At 61.8% G+C, this 17,934-nt stretch overlaps 4 protein-coding genes across 4 annotated transcripts; all 4 read left to right on the forward strand.

Annotated features, from left to right (window-relative positions):
• Positions 1-1,569: 1,569 nt before the first annotated feature.
• On the forward strand, positions 1,570-3,684 carry ABCB3 (putative ATP-binding cassette protein subfamily B,member 3; the record flags this gene model as incomplete). Its single annotated transcript, XM_001685583.1, has 1 exon — positions 1,570-3,684. One exon carries the CDS (start codon positions 1,570-1,572, stop codon positions 3,682-3,684), a length of 2,115 nt encoding a protein of 704 aa, XP_001685635.1.
• Positions 3,685-6,405: 2,721 nt separating this feature from the next.
• Positions 6,406-10,944, forward strand: LMJF_32_3090 (conserved hypothetical protein; the record flags this gene model as incomplete). The annotated part of the gene is made up of 1 exon (XM_001685584.1): positions 6,406-10,944. The coding sequence occupies one exon, from the start codon at positions 6,406-6,408 to the stop codon at positions 10,942-10,944; it is 4,539 nt and encodes a 1,512-aa protein (XP_001685636.1).
• A 1,629-nt stretch (positions 10,945-12,573) lies between these two features.
• LMJF_32_3100 (hypothetical protein) lies at positions 12,574-13,338 on the forward strand (the record flags this gene model as incomplete). Its single annotated transcript, XM_001685585.1, has 1 exon — positions 12,574-13,338. One exon carries the CDS (start codon positions 12,574-12,576, stop codon positions 13,336-13,338), a length of 765 nt encoding a protein of 254 aa, XP_001685637.1.
• A 907-nt stretch (positions 13,339-14,245) lies between these two features.
• On the forward strand, positions 14,246-17,134 carry LMJF_32_3110 (conserved hypothetical protein; the record flags this gene model as incomplete). Its single annotated transcript, XM_001685586.1, has 1 exon — positions 14,246-17,134. One exon carries the CDS (start codon positions 14,246-14,248, stop codon positions 17,132-17,134), a length of 2,889 nt encoding a protein of 962 aa, XP_001685638.1.
• Positions 17,135-17,934: the final 800 nt, after the last annotated feature.

The following is a 17,934-nucleotide window of genomic DNA, read 5'->3' on the forward strand; positions in this document are numbered from 1 at the left end:
TCTCTCTCTCCCCCTCACCGATTCGTTTCGCCCCCGTAGGCTTGGCAGCATCTACGCGACCGGCACTCGAACTCGATACCCAATACGTCGACGCCCCGCGGTGAGGGCATCTCACAGAGAGGCGCCATTCCTTACTCCGTAGACAGCCGCGCTCTTGACCCCCTCCCCCGTTGTCCGCTTTCTGTACGTTGTTTGTCTCTCCGTTCCGCGTGGCGCCTCTGCAAAGAAGAAAAAAGTGACACGATAAAGCTGCAGCGGCATCGTGGCTTCGATGCCGCACGTGCGACTCTCCTGCAGGCTCGTCAAGGGGTGCACACGTGTGCCATGATCAGCCGCGCAGACAGAGATGCTCACCTGCTTCTCCCTCTTTAGCTCCCTCACACCTTCTTCGCCTCCTCTTTTCTATCTCCCCGCCCGTTGGTTTCTCTCTTTTCATTCTCTTGTATGTGGATCTGGCGGCACGTACGCCCAATCACCTCTCTGTTTCGTGAACACGCCCCCTCTTTCCTCTTACTGACCTCCAACATGCCCTTTCACCCCATCCCATACCCCCAGTTGGCTTGCTCTAATTCTTGCGCGCGCGCGCACACACACACACATACGTACGCACCTACCGCTGCGGTTAGCGTCCAGTGCGCAACAAAACAACAACGGTTTCACTCACGTATACGCGTCCCACTTCCTTGTGCAGGAAACTGCACCGGGGTGTCGCAGTGGCTTTACAAGGGGCGTGTGCTCCTTTCATCGTCTCTCTCTTCCTCGCTCGCTCACTCATCGGCCTTCTCGGGCTCTCTGCACATCTCTGCCGCGCAGGAGCGGAGAGTAGTGGGACTTGGACAGACGTTGAACGGTGATTCTCTTCTCCCGTCGGCACTGCCGTGTTATTTGTGGGCCCACTTGCTGTGCAGCGCACTTCTTTTTGCCAGTCCGCTTCCCAGCTCCTTCTCTCTCTGCTACTACTTCCGTAATTCGATGCTTGATTGCACCATGCTTCGGCGAGGGACTCCGCTACTACGAGGCGTTGGCCTGTACGAGGGTGCTGTCGCACGAGCAACCACACTGTACGGGCCTTTCGCTGCTGCTGCGCTGCGCAGCCGTCGAGGAGTGCTTGCGAAGCGGCAAGGGCTCGGCACGCATCCGTCGCTCAAGCCGTCGGTGCTGCCGGGCTATAGCGCTTGGTGGACGCAAGCACGCACGCTCGTGTGTATATCCCGGCTGCTGCGCACTCCAAGCTCCACCCCTCCCTCAGAGGACCAGAAAAAGAAGGAGTCTGAGAAGCGCACGTGTGGCGCCTCCTGTGTAGATGATCTACAAAAAGTGACAGGGCTGCCAAGTGACGCGTCAGCTGCGCAAACGAGTGGCGATGGCGCCGGCACTGCCAGCAGTGAGGGAGAGGCTGTCGTACAGAATGGCAGCGGCAGCGGCAACAAGAGCGAGACAGCTGGAGGGGAACGGAACAAGGAGAGGGGCAGCAGCAGCAGCAGCGGTGGTGGTGGTGGTGGTGGTGGCTCCGCTGGCACATTTGCTCGCCTCTCCGAAGACCAAGTGGAGGTGACTCATCGCCTGGGCATGGGCGAGCGGGTGGCAGCGGCAGGCCAGGAGGCTCAGAGGAGCCCACATCGCCCGCTGCCACCAGTGGATCAGCCTGCCTCGCCAGGAGATGCCTTGCCATTCGACGCGGCGCAGAAGACGAGCACAGGCGACGCCACGGCAGAACCGGAGACATCGGTCAAGAAGGAAAAGCCTACGACGAGCATCACCACACCACCTCGCCTGGATGGGATTCAAATCTCGGAGAAAGCGTCCGACATCCCCGTCGGCCGCGTTCTGTGGAAGATGTGGACCTACCTCTGGCCACATGGCGAGCCAAAGATCAAGATGCTCGTGGCCAGCAGTGTGGTGTGTGTGCTGGTGGCTAAGGTGTTGAGGGTGGCGGTTCCTTTCTGGTTCAAGACAATCGTGGACCTGCTGGCCCCCACCACGGCAACAGCGGAGGCTGTGGCAGTGGCCGGCCCGCTAACGGTAGGCGTGTTCGGGTGTGTTGTGGCGTACGGCATCTGCCGCATCACGACCTTCGTCTCCGAGGAGCTCAAGACGGTTCTATTCGCCCCGGTCGGCGGGCACGCCTCCACGAAGCTATCGATGGAGATGTTCAACAAGCTGCACCAGCTCGACCTCGACTACCACCTCAGCCGCGAGACCGGCGTCCTGAGCAAAGACCTCGACCGCGGTAGCCGTGCGTTCTGGTCCTTGGCGTATGTACTGCTCTTCATGATTGCTCCGACAATCTTCGAGATGGGGCTTGTATGCTATGCCCTCAACAGCCAGGCTGGCCCGCAGTTCATCGGCATTGCACTCATCGCGGTCTTCTCCTACGTGGCGTGGACCTTTTCGGTGACGAACTGGCGCTCGAAATTCCGCACGCGCTACAACGCCCTTGAGAGCCGTGTCGGCGGGCTCATCGTGGACTCGCTGCTCAACTACGAGACGATCAAGTACTTTGGCTCAGAGAAGTACGAGTCCGAGCGCATTCGCGAGGAAACGGAGAACATGAACAAGAAGCTTGTGATTCTTGATCAGACGATGGCGCTGCTGAACTTTGGGCAGCAGCTCATTTTCGTGGTGGCCAGTGTGCTGAGTCTGTACCTCGCCACGTGTGGTGTGCTGACGGGGGCGATGACGGTTGGCGACTTGGTGCTGGTGGACGCGCTCCTGATGCAGCTCTATATGCCGCTGAGTTACCTCGGCATGATTTACCGCGAGGTACAGTCCAGCACGCAGAACATGCAGGCAATGATAGCCCTGCTAGACCAAAGGTCGAACATGAAAGACACGGCAGACGAGAAGGCATACAAGTACATCGACGGCACCATCGAGCTGCGCAACGTCACCTTTGAGTACAAGACGGAGCTCGACCGCCTCGTCCTGCGCAACCTCAGTCTCACGATTCCAGGAGGTAAGACGGTGGCTTTTGTCGGCCCTTCCGGGAGCGGCAAGAGCACCATCTTCCGCCTCCTCTTCCGCTTCTACGACCCCACTTCTGGGCAAGTGCTGCTGGACGGGCAGCCCCTCGACAAACTGCGCATGGAGAGCGTACGCAAGTGCATCGGAGTCATACCACAGGATACGGTTCTCTTCAACGAGTCAGTTCGGTACAACATCCGCTATGGCCGCATGGACGCGACGGATGCCGAGGTGGAGGCGGCAGCGAGGGCTGCAAGCCTACACGACACCATAGCGCGCATGAGCGAAGGCTACGACACATCTGTCGGTGAGCGGGGCCTCAGGCTGAGCGGCGGCGAGAAGCAGCGCATTTCCATTGCGCGCGTGCTGCTGAGGGACCCTCCTATCCTACTCGCCGACGAGGCCACCTCCGCACTCGACAGCATGACCGAGCTGAACGTGATGGAGACGCTCAAGAACGCTACTGAGCGGACGCGGCGACGCACAATCGTCCTCGTCGCACACCGCCTGACCACCGTGAAGGAAGCAGACATGATCTTCGTGCTCGACGGCAAAGGTGGCCTTGCAGAGCAGGGTACCCATGCGGAGCTGCTGGGCAAGGACGGCTTGTACGCTGCTATGTGGCACCAGCAGCTGAGCGAACAGTATCAGGCTACTGGCGGCGCCGCACCCGAAGACGCGCAGGCGACGGATGCGGAGCCCGCTGCCACACATGGCTGAGCGGGGCGCGGGGTCTCTCGCTGCAGTGAGGCGCGCCTCACCCGCTTATCCATACAGCACTCTTTTCGGTATCGTTATTGGCTGAGTGCGAGGAGGTGTAGATGGCGGTGGTGGCGGAGGAAGGAGAGGGAGCATAGCGGTGCTTGGAGGTTGGCACACGCTAGCAAGCGGGACTCGCGTGGTCGCGCAGGCGGCACAGCAGTTCGTCAAGCGTGCACTTGGGATTGACCCCTTCCCGCCCCTCTCCCTACGCGGGTGGGCATCTCTCCCTCTTTGCATGTGTACACCTCTGTGGATTGCCGATCTCGTCCTGCTAATGTGCGTGTGCCGCGGTGCGAGGGGCGATGGTGGGGGTGAGCCACGCTGCCAGATGGGTGACCGGAAGGAATGGCTTCGGTGCAGCTCTTACTTTTTCGTCTCCTTTGTGTGTGTGCGTGTGCCCGGAGGAGGGAGAGCGAGGCCCCTCGACGCCAACTCATGAGCGCCGCTTCCACTGCATCCCTTTTATCTGTTCGCTCCTTACGTTCTCCCTCTCAATATATTTTCTCTCTCCTTTTCACTCGCTCTCTATCTCGGATTGCCCCCTCTCCCTCCTCATCGACGCCATCTTTGCCGTTGTGATTCGGCTTGTTCACAGATTGCCAAGCTTCTTCTTTTCTTCAGCTTGCATTTCTCTTGTTGTGAGCGTGTGTGTGTCTCTCTCTAACTGTTATGGTCTACTCAGAAAAGTGGGTGCACTGCATTGGGTGGTGAAAGCGGGCTCGAAGGGCACTCGACAGCGACGGAGGCAAGCTCCACCGCATGATATGCATGTAAATACACGCGAAACGTTCACCGAAGCTGCAAAGCAGACGGTCAGTGATGATGGCAGTGCTTGTGCGACTAAGTCGTGCATGAAACACACACACACACACACACACACACACAGATATACGCACCTCTCCTCTTTCCTTCCAAATATTCTCTCGTCGCTGTGCGGTTGCTTACCGAGACCGGCATTGTCTCCGTTGCCTTGCCCTTTCTCATCTTCGCCTTGCCCTCTTCCGCACAATGTCTTTGTTCTCCCTCGCCGTGTCCACGTCGGCGCATCACATACGTTAGGCACCGCCCCGCCCGCTCCGTCAGAGACCCATCGCGCGCTGCGAAGCAGCCGTGCACGCGCGCCGCAGCAATGCGCCAGCTCAGGCATGAGGGCAGCGTCTCCGCCCCCCAACACCCCCCGCCCCCCGCCCCGCATGTCGCCTCACCGCCGCCCCCAGCCATGCTGACCGCCACGCGATGCATCGCCCGAGGTTGCCCAGGCTTTCCCACACCAGCAGGCAGTGCGAGGGCCGGGTGGGACACGTTCGAGTCACGCTGACACCCCGCCCAGCATACGCACGGCACGGGCGTGCGCACAGTGGCGGATCTCTCCCCAACACAGCGCCATCCAGCACCCCACCGCCGACATCATTAGCGATAAGCCGCTCTGACCCCCCTACGTCGTAGGCGCCTGGCTCTGTGACTATGAGGGGTGGCTCGGCGCCGGCATGTGTACGGGGGCCGCCAGGCCTCCCCACCGAGCGGGTGCTGCTGGGCCTTGATGCCGCGCACCGAGATGCCGCCCTCCCGTCATCACAGTTTGAGAGAAAGGAGAGGAAACGAAAAATAGCTGTTTATCGAGTCTCTTACCCACGTCCTCTCGCTTGAGGGCTTGTACGTGTATGTCGTGCGCGTCCTCTGTCTCAGCCCCCTCTCCCCTGTCACCACTACGGCGACACATGAGTGGGGCCGCCGACTTACAGCTGCTGCTAACGGCTCCCTCTTTCCTCGCTACGTGGCGTATAGAAAAAGCCGAACAAGCGATGTGGATGCGCAAGAACTTGTGCGTACGAGGGAGAGGGAGGGGGGAAGGTAGAGGCTGGGACGATCGTTGCACGGTGGATGTTGTCCATGCCGCATACGTCGTCTGCATCTCATGCGTTCACCTCTATCGTGAAGATGCGGGCGCACCTGTCCGCGCTTCTTTTGCCCGTCGCCTTGCTGCTCTTCGCGCCTGCCTCTGGACGAGTTGTCCGGCACCGCTCGAGCACGACGTCTCCTGTTCCTGCGCTGCTTTCCACAACACCGACGCACACGCTTTCGTACGCCTTCGACTACGCGGAAGCCCGTCGCACGCGCTCACCGCCGTTTTCGCTCTCCCTTTCTCTCTCTTCCTGTGGTGCATGGGACTGCGCCATCCTTTTCATGGCCGTGGGGTGCCACGGGCACGCACACGCATACACATTCGCACACATGTACATACAAAGTAAATCAGTTGTGCGCGTGTGTCACGCATGCGTAGAGGAGACACTTACTCGACAAGGAAGCGATAGGACGCACACGTGCACTTGAACTGACGTACGCGCGCGCATACACACACACGCACACACATACACACACGCACACACACACGCACACGCACACGCACACACACTCGAAAGAATGCGGAGAGGCAGCGGAGATAGAAGCGGGGCGGAACGCTTGCTCTCCTCTGCATCCACTCCCACGACGGCAGAGCGCTCAGTGTCGCCCTTCACCTCCCTAGACACCTCCTTAGCCCACTCACTTAACGGCTACGGTGACTACGACGACGAAGACTCGACCGCCTTCGCATCACCAGCGTCGTTTTCTCCGCACGCCTACCACTCGCACACGAACTCGCTGCCGCGGACTTCTTCGCCGTCAGCGGTGGCTTCTCCGATGCTTGTTCTAGGAGACGTATCCGACTCCGCTGTGCTCGACCGCAAGGCACAGCCGGAAGAGGAGCGCATCGAAGAGTTCGTGCCATTCCCCGCGAAGTCGTCCCAAGCGCTTTCGGCGCTGTCGTTTCACAGCTCATTTTTCTCGTACACAACAGATTCATCAATTTCAGCCGAGCCGGTGCTTACCTCCAAGTCGCCAGCACTCGTCACGTCCCCCTCCAGCTCTGCATCACGAGGCGGAAGAGCGCCGTTGCAACGGACAGGGTCATTGTCGCCACAGAGCCAGCCTTCGGCACCTGCTTCCTTGAGCGCAGTACACGAGGCAGGGCAGAGTCCCGACGTGAAGGAAGAGAAGTTCCTTTTTTCTTCGTCCCTATCGTCTTCTGCAGTGCTGGCGGAGATGCGGACCACGATCTCTCAGCTGACCACGTCCTCCTTTCCCGTGCCGCCGCCCCTTGTCGCGGCGAGCGCGATGACGACGCAGGTGCTGCCTTGTTGCACGGACGACGAGGGGCAGCACTGCAGCCGCGCTTCACCGCCCGCCATGGCATCCTCGTCGCTGTCACTGTGGACTCCGCGAACAGCAGATAAACCTCAAACTGAGGCGCGCGAGCTGAGGTGCCGCGGGCCATCGGCGAAAGACCCAGGCGCTGCCGATACCGTATTGACACTGCCGTTGGCAGCGCTAGACGAATTGCCGCCACCAACCCTGGTGTCGTCCTCGTCGTTCTTCTCTGCCTCCCCATCGGCTGCGTCGCCGCTGTTGGCCGTGGCTGCCTCACTCAATGAGACGCCCGTCCGTGCATCTCTGTCCCATCTGGCCACCAGCCTTCTTTATGCGGACGGTGTAGATCCCTTAGCGGACGAGCCGCACACACAGAGCCGCATCAACACCGCGGCGCTGCCATGGGTGCCGATGCTGCTGCCGACAATGCCAGACCCGAAGCGCAGACAGCAGCGGGGGACAGATACGTTCCCCCCTCATGCGGAGGGCCACGACGATGTACGCTGTGCCGCTCAAGCCGGTGGTAAGCCAGCAGCAAAGCGGAGGCGGACGAGGAAGGGAACCAAGGAAGAGGCGTCGACGACTGGCGAGGTAGTCTCGATCGCGGAGAGGGGCATGCCGGCTCCAGCGCCACTCCCGCAATCACCCTCATCGAGGCGGAGGCGGACATCCAAGGCAGCAACGAAGGACGCCCATCAGATAGCGTTGACGACAACGGTACGCAAGGATGCTGGACTTGCACCAATGCCGAAGTCAGAAGCACCACTTGACCAGAAAGAGAACTGTGACGGTGCACGAGGCCTGACAGAGTCTTCGAAGGACCACTCGCCTGCATCCCACACTGAACCGAGGCACATCTCTCTACCACCAAACTCCGCGAAGCCGTCCACGGCACTCCATCCACAAGAGCTGACGGTCCTGGGTGGTGACGTGCCCCTATCCCACCTATTCGCAACCGGCAGTAACTTGAGCGCGGACTCCAAGTCCATGGCGCCTGCCGCTTGCCAACCTCCAGCTGCTCCATCAGTGCCGTCGCAGTCACAAGAGGAGAGGTTGAGGAGGACGCGTTTCCGGCAGGCCAGAGTTCCACGGACTGCGGCGGCAGCTGCGGAAGACGGCGCCCCACCATCGGCGGGGTTGGTTGCTGCGGAAACGTCCCGAGAGGAGGCGGAGCCAGCCTCCGCAGCCGCAACCTCATCACCGCTGTGTCTGTCATCACCGCCAGTGCCCCGACTGCCCGCACGCTCGGAGAAGCTCGACGACGGCGGCGCGAAGGCCGAGTTGCCAGCTAGCGGCGGTACCTCGGCAGCACCGAGTCTTGGCGCGGCAAGAGGAGGAAAAACACCGACATCCTCGCTGACGCTTCCGGCCCGGAAACGGAGAACGGTGCAGACGACACCCGCTGGCGCTACTGAAACCCCGTCATCCACAGGGAGCGGCGACACCAGCGGCTCCAATGGCGCCGCCACGCATGCTGTATCCACCTCGAAGTGCGCCGCCGATGTACAGCCATCGCTTCTGCAGGCATGGTGGTCTGCAGCGTGCACCTCTGCATCATCCTCGGAGTCCGGCCGATCCTGCTTGTGGGTTGAACTGTCGGAGGGATACCAAGAGGCCCACGGGACACTGCTGCGTCAGGCCCTCGTGTACTGGGGATGGCTTCATAGCGAGAGCTCCGTCAGCCACTGCGGAGGTCTGGAGCTGCCGATCGGTGTCTCGCCTCTGTCCTCCAGTTCCACACCAAAGTGCACGAGCCGCAGGCGCGCGCGCGACAGGAAGCGCAGCGAGACCACCGCGGCCGGTGCGAGCGCGCAGTGTGAGCGCACGGACAGGAGAGTCAATAATGGTTTGGTGGTGCTGCTTTGTCCATCGCCACTGCCCATGGAGGAGGCGCTGCGGTGGTGGACGCAGCGCGCACATGTGGAGCACAGTTTTATGCCACCACTACTGGCCGTCTCCATGTCAGCGGATCCACAATCGAGTGCTCTAGGGCGTTCTGATCGAGTGCCTAGCGCTTCCCGGGCGGTGCCGACGCCTGAGGAGGAGTATGAGCTGCTGAGGGGCGCGATTCAGCTGGCATCAAGCGTGTACTGCACTGACGCGGCTCGCAGTCTCGCGGTGTCGTGCACCGCCGCCGGACACGCTGCGCTAGCACAACTCTTGTCGCTGAATCAGGTATTCGATAGCTTGCAGGTCTGCGCCGACACGCTCAGGTCTGCCGCGGGCTTACCTCCTGTTTCCTCACTTGTGCAGACGCCCCTGGACGAGGATGCTGACGTGGGCAGTCTGACCGCGGTCTTGGCTGTTACCGCGCTTGTGCAAGGCGCGGGCAGTGGAAGTGGCAGCGCAAGGGAGGGGGGCCGTGCTGCCTCGCTGCAGGAGCGGTGCTTTGCAGAGCTATGCCGGTGGAACGGCTTGGCCGCCGCACTGCAGCGACAGCCGCGGCGACCGCAGCTCGTTCTCCGCCGCGTTTGTGTGAACCCGCTGCACCGAAACGGTGGCACATCGAAGAGAAAAAGAACGCCGGTCGGTCCTGCTGTATCGCCTTCGGCTTTGATGGACCCCAGCGAGGGGGTGCTGTCCGCGTCGAGTGTCGCCGGCTCCTCGCTGCTGCCAGAAGAACGGTGCCAGTGGGTCACGTATGGGATGGTGCTGCCCGCCACGCGCAACGAGGACACGTTTGCAAGCAGTGCGCGTCGTGAGGACCGTGTACTGGCGTCGCAGTCACCGCTGGTGGCGCTCGCGCCGGCGCACCTATCCGCTCTCTACCTCTTCGGCCGAGCGCTGTTCACGCCCGACAACTACGCGACAGCGGTGAACGTCGTGGAGTCTTACGCACGTGTATCGCAGCGGTGCTTGACGGACTACATCTCCGACTATACCTGCGTCATGACAGGCCCGCTGCGTTATTCTGTGTCGGCAACGGTTCGACGCTATTTGCAGGTGCGCGTGCTAGTGGAGCTGGCGCCGTTGCTGGCATTGGTGGGCAACATGACCGCTGCGCAGCCGCTAGCGTCGACGAGGCTCTCCGCTGGTGGCGCTTGCGTTTCACCTCCGAGCACATCGACTTTGTCGGCTCCTGTGGCGCTTTTCGCTCGTTCGCAATGGCGCACTGTCATGCTGAGCTTGTCCTGCACGTGCAATCCCCGCTTATATGAACAGGTGCCTCGCACGGACGATGGCGTGAAGGTGTGCCGCCACGTCGCGGAGCTCTTTCACTACTTCACCACTCAGCAGTTTTCTGTAGTAGGCCATCAGGCGGTGCAGAGAGAGCAGCCACTGCCGCAGCATCAGGTCCAGAGAGCACCGGCTCGAGTTGACCCGATGCTTTATTTACGGAGTCTCTCACCAGTATCACTGCGTACTACGTCATCAGAGAAGCGGCAGCTGTCACGTCGCAGCCGCACGAGCACGAGCACGAGCACCAGCAGCTCCGGCTCAAGCACCAACGTCATTTCGAGCAGCTTGCCCTTGCCGGCGCCCTACACGCACTCCTCCGACCTCTGTGCCGATTCAGAGGGGACTGCCCGTAAGCAAGAGAAACATGAAGTCTCTGGATCGGATAGCACAGACTCCGCATCCTCGGCACGGCCTCCAGCTCGGTGCCGCTCGCTGCAACGCAGCGCGACCGTCGCACTGTCGCCTGCGACACCGAGTAAGGCACCACGGACAAGGCCTTCGAAGAAGGCACAGCGCTCCTCCACAGCGGCAGCAGCCAATGCTTCGGTGGCCTCCTCGGCGACCGCCTCAGCAGCGGGCACAAACTTCCACACTCAAGCGCTTCAGTACGCGCTGCGGCTTCTGCAAGAGCGTCTGCGCGACGGCAGCGGAGAAAGGACTGCAGATGGCGGCCGGGCATCCCTTGCAACAGCAGCCACGAGAGACGGCGGGTCGTTGTTTCGTCCCAGCGGCCCGCCACCACCCGCGCGCGCACGGAAGCGCACCCGCTCAGAGGGCGTTAGTGCAGGAGAGACAGAGCATGCGCGGGCGCTGCGACTGGTGGAGCAGTTGCTGCGCGATCAACTACGCTGACGGCGCTGCAAGGGCACGCGCCTGAGTGCGCTCGCGCTGTGCACGCAGATGGAGGACTTGACAGGCGGCCTTGGAGAGGGGGGTGGATGGGCGGGTGGGGCGAGACGAGCAGAGTCTTGCACACGAGAATGCACAGCCTGCACCAGTGCAGCTGATCTTCTTGCCTTGCTCACATACAGACACACAAGCACTTTTATTGTGCACAAGCACACGGGCAACGCTCATGTGCCGCGCGTGCAGGTCGACCCATCGCCAGGAGATGGGCGCCGAGCGTGGCGACTTCAGCTACTAGGATCCAGAAGCGCCATGCGCCACTTGGAGTCGGGATGAACACCCTTGTTCTTCCCTTGCGTGTCCGACACTGACGGGTGCCAGCCTGGTTTTGCACCACGCTCACAAGCAGTCAGATGCGAGCGCTTGTTTCACTTTGACAGAGCTGTGTGAATTGTGCAATATGTCGTCGGTACTGCTCTCCAACTCATCTGCCCTTCTCGCACCCGCATACAGACCTGTCTGCGTCTTCCCTGGACTGTCTTGTGCGTGTGGATGCGTATTCTTGGGCGGGGAGGACGCTGACACGCACAGAGGTCATCGCTCGGCAACGCACACGCGCTTGCCTACCGGAGAGACTAACGGCCTCCCTCTTCCTCGGACGCACAAGCGACGAGCACCCATACGTACACGATGAGAGCGACCCCGACAAGGAGAGAGGCGTAGTGGTCGAAGGGCGCAAGCGCGTCCGCGACGTGGCTGGCTGGACTCTCTTCCATCGCTTCCCCCTTCCCGCCACTGCGGTCTGGAACGGGGGGGGGCGGGCGGGCGTATGAGTCGTCACCACCGCCTCGAGTTGACGAGCGGTGGCGGCGAGATGCTCAGCCGCGGAGCGACTCGACGAACTTGCGCCGCCCTCCTCATTGGCAAAGTACCGCCGTTTCAGAGCCTTCTTGCACGGGCGGTCTTTACCCGCATCTAGGGCGAAGCTACAGCCGGCCATCGCAACAGGCACCACCACCACCACCACCACCGCGGCCCGCCCTCGCTGCACACGTTGGCGGGGGTGTAAGCCACTTAGCGCGCACACAGGCGCCACTGCGCTCTGGCGTTGAGGTCACTGTGGGAGGCCATGCGCGCAGTGAATCAGGTCAGCGTAGAGACACACCACCGCCTTATCAATGCGCGGCGCGCGACGTTAGTGCGGCAGCGCATCAGCACTCGAATACCGCCGAGAAAGCCCGCATCGCGTCGTGCCTGGCGGATCATACTCCTGCAGCGAGCGGGGGTGTCCTTGGCGATGTGCTACGAGAGTGGCCTTGCAATCTCCACCCCTTCGAAACCAAGTCCTTCGCAGAGGCTGAGGAGTGCGGCCGTCAGGCAGCTCTGCTGCATCACGTGAACGAAGGCTTCTTTGACGTGACAGCACAGCTTTCCCATGAGGCAGCTGCTAGGGCCGTCGAGGTAGATCGGCACTGGCTCGCTGCGCAGTACAGCACTGAAAGATGCAGGGCCGCCGCGGAGGCACATGCGCAGGCGTGTGCGGAGCTTGAGGTTGCTCAGAAACGGCTGCCTCGTTTGGAGGAGGCGCACCAGAGGAGGTTTGCAGCTGCTGCCGCAGTGGAGGCAGACGCTAGGATGCCTGCGGACTCGACTGCCACGGCACGAGAAGTCCCCATCGACACCGTTGCGCTTCAGTTGGATGCCGAGATGGCTCAGATGCGATTGCAAAGACAGCGTTACTCGACGCTGTGCACCCGCAAGAATCGTCTGCAGGCTCATGTAGACGAGCTGAATGCGCAAGGCAAGGATCTGACCTTCCAGCGTCAACGCGAGCAGACGCGAAGCGCTCAAGAGCTCGAGCACGGGCTTGCGTCGTCTTCTACCTCATTGCCAGAAATCTCTCGTACTCCCGGTGATCAGGCGCAGCTGCCAGCTGAGGTGCTCGGTGGCGCGTTGCAAGAGCTTACTGCTTGCATCACGGAGCGCCGAGAGCTGCTGCAGCACCTGCGTGACGGCTCTCACGACTGTCTAAAGCTCCGTGATGCGCGTTTTGCCAAGTGCTCGTTATCCACGGTTGCGGGGCTGGATGACCATGTAGCGTCTCAGAGCGGCATCCATGCCTCCGATACCACGGCGGTCATCGCTGGCAGGGGCGAGGCGCCAACGAGATGTGCCGCACGAAATCCAGTTTCCGACTCCGCCGTGACAAGTGCTGCACCTGCCTCGGGCTTGAGGCATGTGGAGGAAGGCTTGGCGAAGGCGCACCAGGCACTGTGCCGTGGCGAAGAAAAGGCACTGGCTGAGAGGGAATATTTGCTGCTCCTGCTGCAGCAGTGTGCGCAGCCGCAACAGCTACAGCAAGGGCGTGGGCGCCTGGCGTGTCGCCAGATGGCCGACTGAGTGCCATGGAGAGCGCGACTCGAACGACGACTTCTGCTACTGCAGCTGGAGATATACCTGCGCTGGTGATGACGGCGGGAAACCACGTGGCATCTGCGGCAGGTGATGGATGGGCCGAGCTTGGCCGTTTGTTCACCAAAGAGAGCACGTGAGCAGAGACAGACGGAGGCACGTGAGGGGCACAGCGAGGCGGGGAGGGATTAGCAGTGACACAACGGGAGTACACACACACATACACGCATCAATGCACAGTGCAATGCATGTGGAGCGCTTTCACCCTTTTCATCTGTGTGTTCGTGTGAGTGACTACAGCGGTGTGTTCCGCGTGCGTGCCTGACATCGCCTGCGCGGCTTTGTCTTCTGCTCTTGCTGCAGGCCAACACACACGCAGGCACCAAATGTCTGCGTGGTGTGCAACTCTTGTGTACTCTCTCTTCGCTCATTTCTGATTCCTATTGCGCGCGCATCGCACAGCGTCTATGTGTGCACGCCCGATGGCCGTCGTTCTGCGCCTCACGCTGTCCAAGGCGGTCGGGTGCGGCGGCGGACCTTGCGGCGCAAGGGGGGATGGGGTGCTGTACTAGAAACAAGGAAGAGGTGGGCTCTTCGCGATGTATGTGCTGTGACGTGAGCACACATACGTGGGCGTCATGACACACACGTCCTCACTCGTGCCTGCAGCCACCACGTCCTTCTCTTTCCGTCCTTCTCTCCTTTTCGCGCGCACCGCCTGCCCAACGAGCGCAATGCTTCCTGCATCGCTTCCATTCGCACACTTCCCACACCTCCCCTTGCCGCACGTGTGCTTGTGTCTCCTTTTCCTTATCGTGTCGGCTTACCTTTTTACCACCGTAAGTGTTATAGGGACTCGCTCTGCTGCCCCTTCCCCCCACCCTTCCTTGCGTTGATGCCTGTGCGAGTGCTATGCCTGCATGGCGCTCAGCAGACGCGGGAGATCTTTCAGCATCAGCTGAGCCTCTTCCAGGATGACCTCGCCGGCATTGCAGAGCTTGTGTTTTTAGAGGCGCCGCATGTGCTACCTCTCATCACAGCGCAAGATGACCTACCCACGCGATCGTGGTGCAGCACCGATGGCAGGGAGGACTACAGCGCCGGGGATGCGTTGGTCGCGACAGCGATGCAGCCTGCCGGCCCAGGCACTGACCTTGCCTTCACCGTCATGCTTGGCTTCTCGCAGGGCGCTTTGATGATTTATCGATACCTGTGGCTGCACGTGGCGGACGCCGCGGTGGCTGCGCAGCTGCGCGGTGTCGTCGTAGCCGGCGCGCCAGACCCACGCCGCACGTTCCCGCGCAACGCAGAGAACACACTCTTTCAGTCCGCCTCTGACAGCGCTGCAAGCTCCGCCGCCGGGGTCACGGCTTTTGGAGCGCTGCCCTTTCTTCACATCATTGGTAAGAAGGACGCCGTTGTGGCGCCGGAGGAGAGCGCCGCCTTCGCGCAGGTGTGCAGCAGCGCTTCTCATACTCTCTTCCACGAGCACGCGCACAGTATTCCTGCGCTAAAAGAAGTGCGCACGGCGGTGCGAGAGGTGTGCCAGACGGCCTTGCTGAGCTCAGCCAAGTTGGCAGAGACGCTCGAGGCCCGCGCGGAGGAGCTGGAGATGGTCCGCTCCATGTACGAGGAGGGATGTGTTCTGGCCTGCGGCAACGAGACACTCGTGCGCATTCCGCTCTTCACGGATGCGGAGTCTCTGCTGGCATCCTCTTCTTTACCCGTGGCAGCGTCGCTGGAGGCGTCTGCGGTGCACACGCTAGAGCGCATCAAGGTTTGCTTCCGCGTGCCCTGGAGCTATCCGTCAACGCTGCCGATGGTGGAGATGGCTGACGGTCCAGCCTGGCACTCGATCAAGTACGAGCGCTGGGCAGCAGACATTGTAGTGCGCACCTCGGCCTACCTTGCCGACGAGCTCGGTGCCGAGACGGCTATGCTGCTCCCAGCCTACCTCTACGCCGCTGGGCTGGCGCAAGAGAAGTTGAACGTCCTCGTTGATATCTTCGCCGAGGAGGCGTGTGGCCGCGGCGAGGCTGACGGAGAAGCTGCAGTGTCGCAGCTGGCTGGCCCTTGGGCGGCCGAGGACGAGTTGCTCCGGGAAGCGTACATAGCTGAGGCGGAGGCAAAAGCTGCCGAACTGCTCTTGGCTGAGGCGAGGCGCCCCCGCGACGACCGCCGTCCAACCGCAGACGTCGGCGAAGATGACGACGGGGACTTCGACAGCGAGGAGGCCGAGTCTGCGGGCGCTTCGGCCGCTGGCGGCCGTGGCGGCACCTGCACGCTGACAATTGGCCTCATCGGCAAGCCCAGTGCTGGCAAGAGCACCTTCTTCAACGCCGTCACGAACCCGGCTGTGGAGAGCGACGCGGCGCGTGTTGCGGCTTTTCCCTTCACCACGATCGAGCCGAACATCGGCGCGGGTCTGGCACCTCTGTACTGCCCATGTGCAACGCTGCGCGCAGCAGCGGTGGCGCGTGCTGGTGACGGTGCCACTGACGTGGCTGCGACCGCCGGCAGTGCGAGGTCGTCTAGCGCCGCCCTTTCCTCTGGCCTTGCTGGTGACCTGTGTGATGCAACTTACGGTCACACGCGTGCGCTAGGCAGCGACCGCTTTCGCCGACATCCGGTGAGGGTGAAGGATGTGGCCGGGCTTGTGCAGGGCGCCTACCAAGGCAAGGGCAAAGGGAACCAGTTCTTGAATGACCTGTGCGACGCTGACGTGCTGGTGCACGTGGTGGACGGCGCGGCCGCGACGGAGGCGGACGGCACGGCGTGCGCGCCCGGCCAGGGCTCCACGATGGAGGACATCACATGGGTGCGCTCGGAGGTGCACAGCTGGATCTACGACAACCTTCGCGCCAAATGGACGAGCCTTGTGCGGCAGCCGACGAAACTGCGCACCATGTTCAGCGGCTACCGGAGCACTCCGACTTTTGTGGACCGCGTGCTGCGGCGCGTCGGCATTGCCAACGAAATCGCGCTGACAGCCATGCTGCGCACATGGGGGCCACCAGAGCTGCACGCGTTCGTGGCGCTCTACGTTCGTCTTCGCTTTCCAATGATCGTGGCTCTGAACAAGGCAGACCTCTCCACGGCTGCTGACGTGGCAGCGGCGTTGCGCCAGGCTTACCCACACGAGGTATTTGTCCTTATGACGGCGAGGATAGAGTGGCTGGCGCTTCAACTGAGCCGCAAAGGTTACGTTGACTACACTCCTGGTGCGGCATCGCTGAGTCTGAAAGCTGACTGCGGCGAAGGTGCCGACCTGGAGAAGCGCGTGCGTCAGGAGTTGCACGACGTCACCTCCTTCTTCCGCACCACCACTTCCTCACCGGAGCGTCTGTCGTCGTCGGTGCTGCGGCTGACCACCACTGGCGTACAAGATGTGCTGGCCGCGGCGATGGAGGCGTGCGGGGTGATGCTTGTGTACCCTGTCCGCGCCTTTCACCCCGTCACCTCGCTCGCCCACTGTCTCACCTTCAAGCTGGGCAGCTCTGCGGAACGGGTGTTCAACGCGCTTGTGCATCTGCAGCTGCTGGAGGGAAAGCTGGCGCGCTTCGAGATGATCGATCTCGCACCTGTGAAGCGGCAGCTGCACCAGCAGCTTTTGGCGTCCCTGGCCACCGCCCCATCGAATGAGGCGTCAACGCCGGTGCCAGCGCAGCAGCAGCAGTGCGCCGTGGCACTACCAACGAGCGTGCAGACGCTACGCAAGACGGAGGTGATCCGCTCTTCCGCGGTGCTGGCGCGCATTCTTTCCAACAAGCGCCAGCTTGCCTAGCCGAAGGGGAGGGCTGGGAGAGGGGTGCCGGCTCACCTCTCTGAGATGCACTTCTACAGACGCGCGTTGTCTCATGCACCTGGCAGCTGCATTTAGCCGAGGGCAGGTGCTCCTTGGGGACTTGGGCTGCGGTGTGCGCTTTCTCCGACGCACGTCACCTTCCACCTCCTCAACTTCACTCAGTAAGCCACGCCCCCTCCCCTCCCCCTTCCGCCTCGCTCTCTCTCTCTCTCTTTCGCTTCCATATGCCCATAATCGCACGGCTCTGTCGAGCAACGACGAGTGCCGATCACGCGCACATACTAAAGGAAGCAAGCATATAGGGCTTGGCATGTGCTGCATGCTGACGCTCGCTCGCACACATGTGTGCACGGACTCTTCCCTTTCGCACTGCCCGTGTGCGGCGGCTCTTGTGGGGCCATTTCCCTCTTTCTGCTCTCTCCAGCTGTGTGGTTTGCACAGCACGAGGCAAAGCGGTGCGGGGGAGGTGGGTGGGCAGGAAGGCGGCCAGGGCTACGGAGATCTTCGAACGCCGCCTTGTGAGTGTCTGTGTGCGCATGCGCATATCGGACCCTTTTTCTCCATCCCCCGCCCAGGCCATGCGATTTCCTTTCCCACTGTCGCGTCCCCCTCCTCTCCACTTCTTCAACGCATCGCACCCTGCCCTTTCGTCCTCTCTTTCTCTATCCGCGAGGTCTACACTGTCGTGCGCTGCGTACGATGTGCCCGCGGGTGGCCGGTGTACCAGCTGCCATTGTTGCATCGCCGCTTAGAACAGCCATATGACTCTTTTCTGGTGC

Source organism: Leishmania major, chromosome 32, assembly GCF_000002725.2.
Source record: "Leishmania major strain Friedlin complete genome, chromosome 32".
Taxonomy (NCBI): domain Eukaryota; phylum Euglenozoa; class Kinetoplastea; order Trypanosomatida; family Trypanosomatidae; genus Leishmania; species Leishmania major.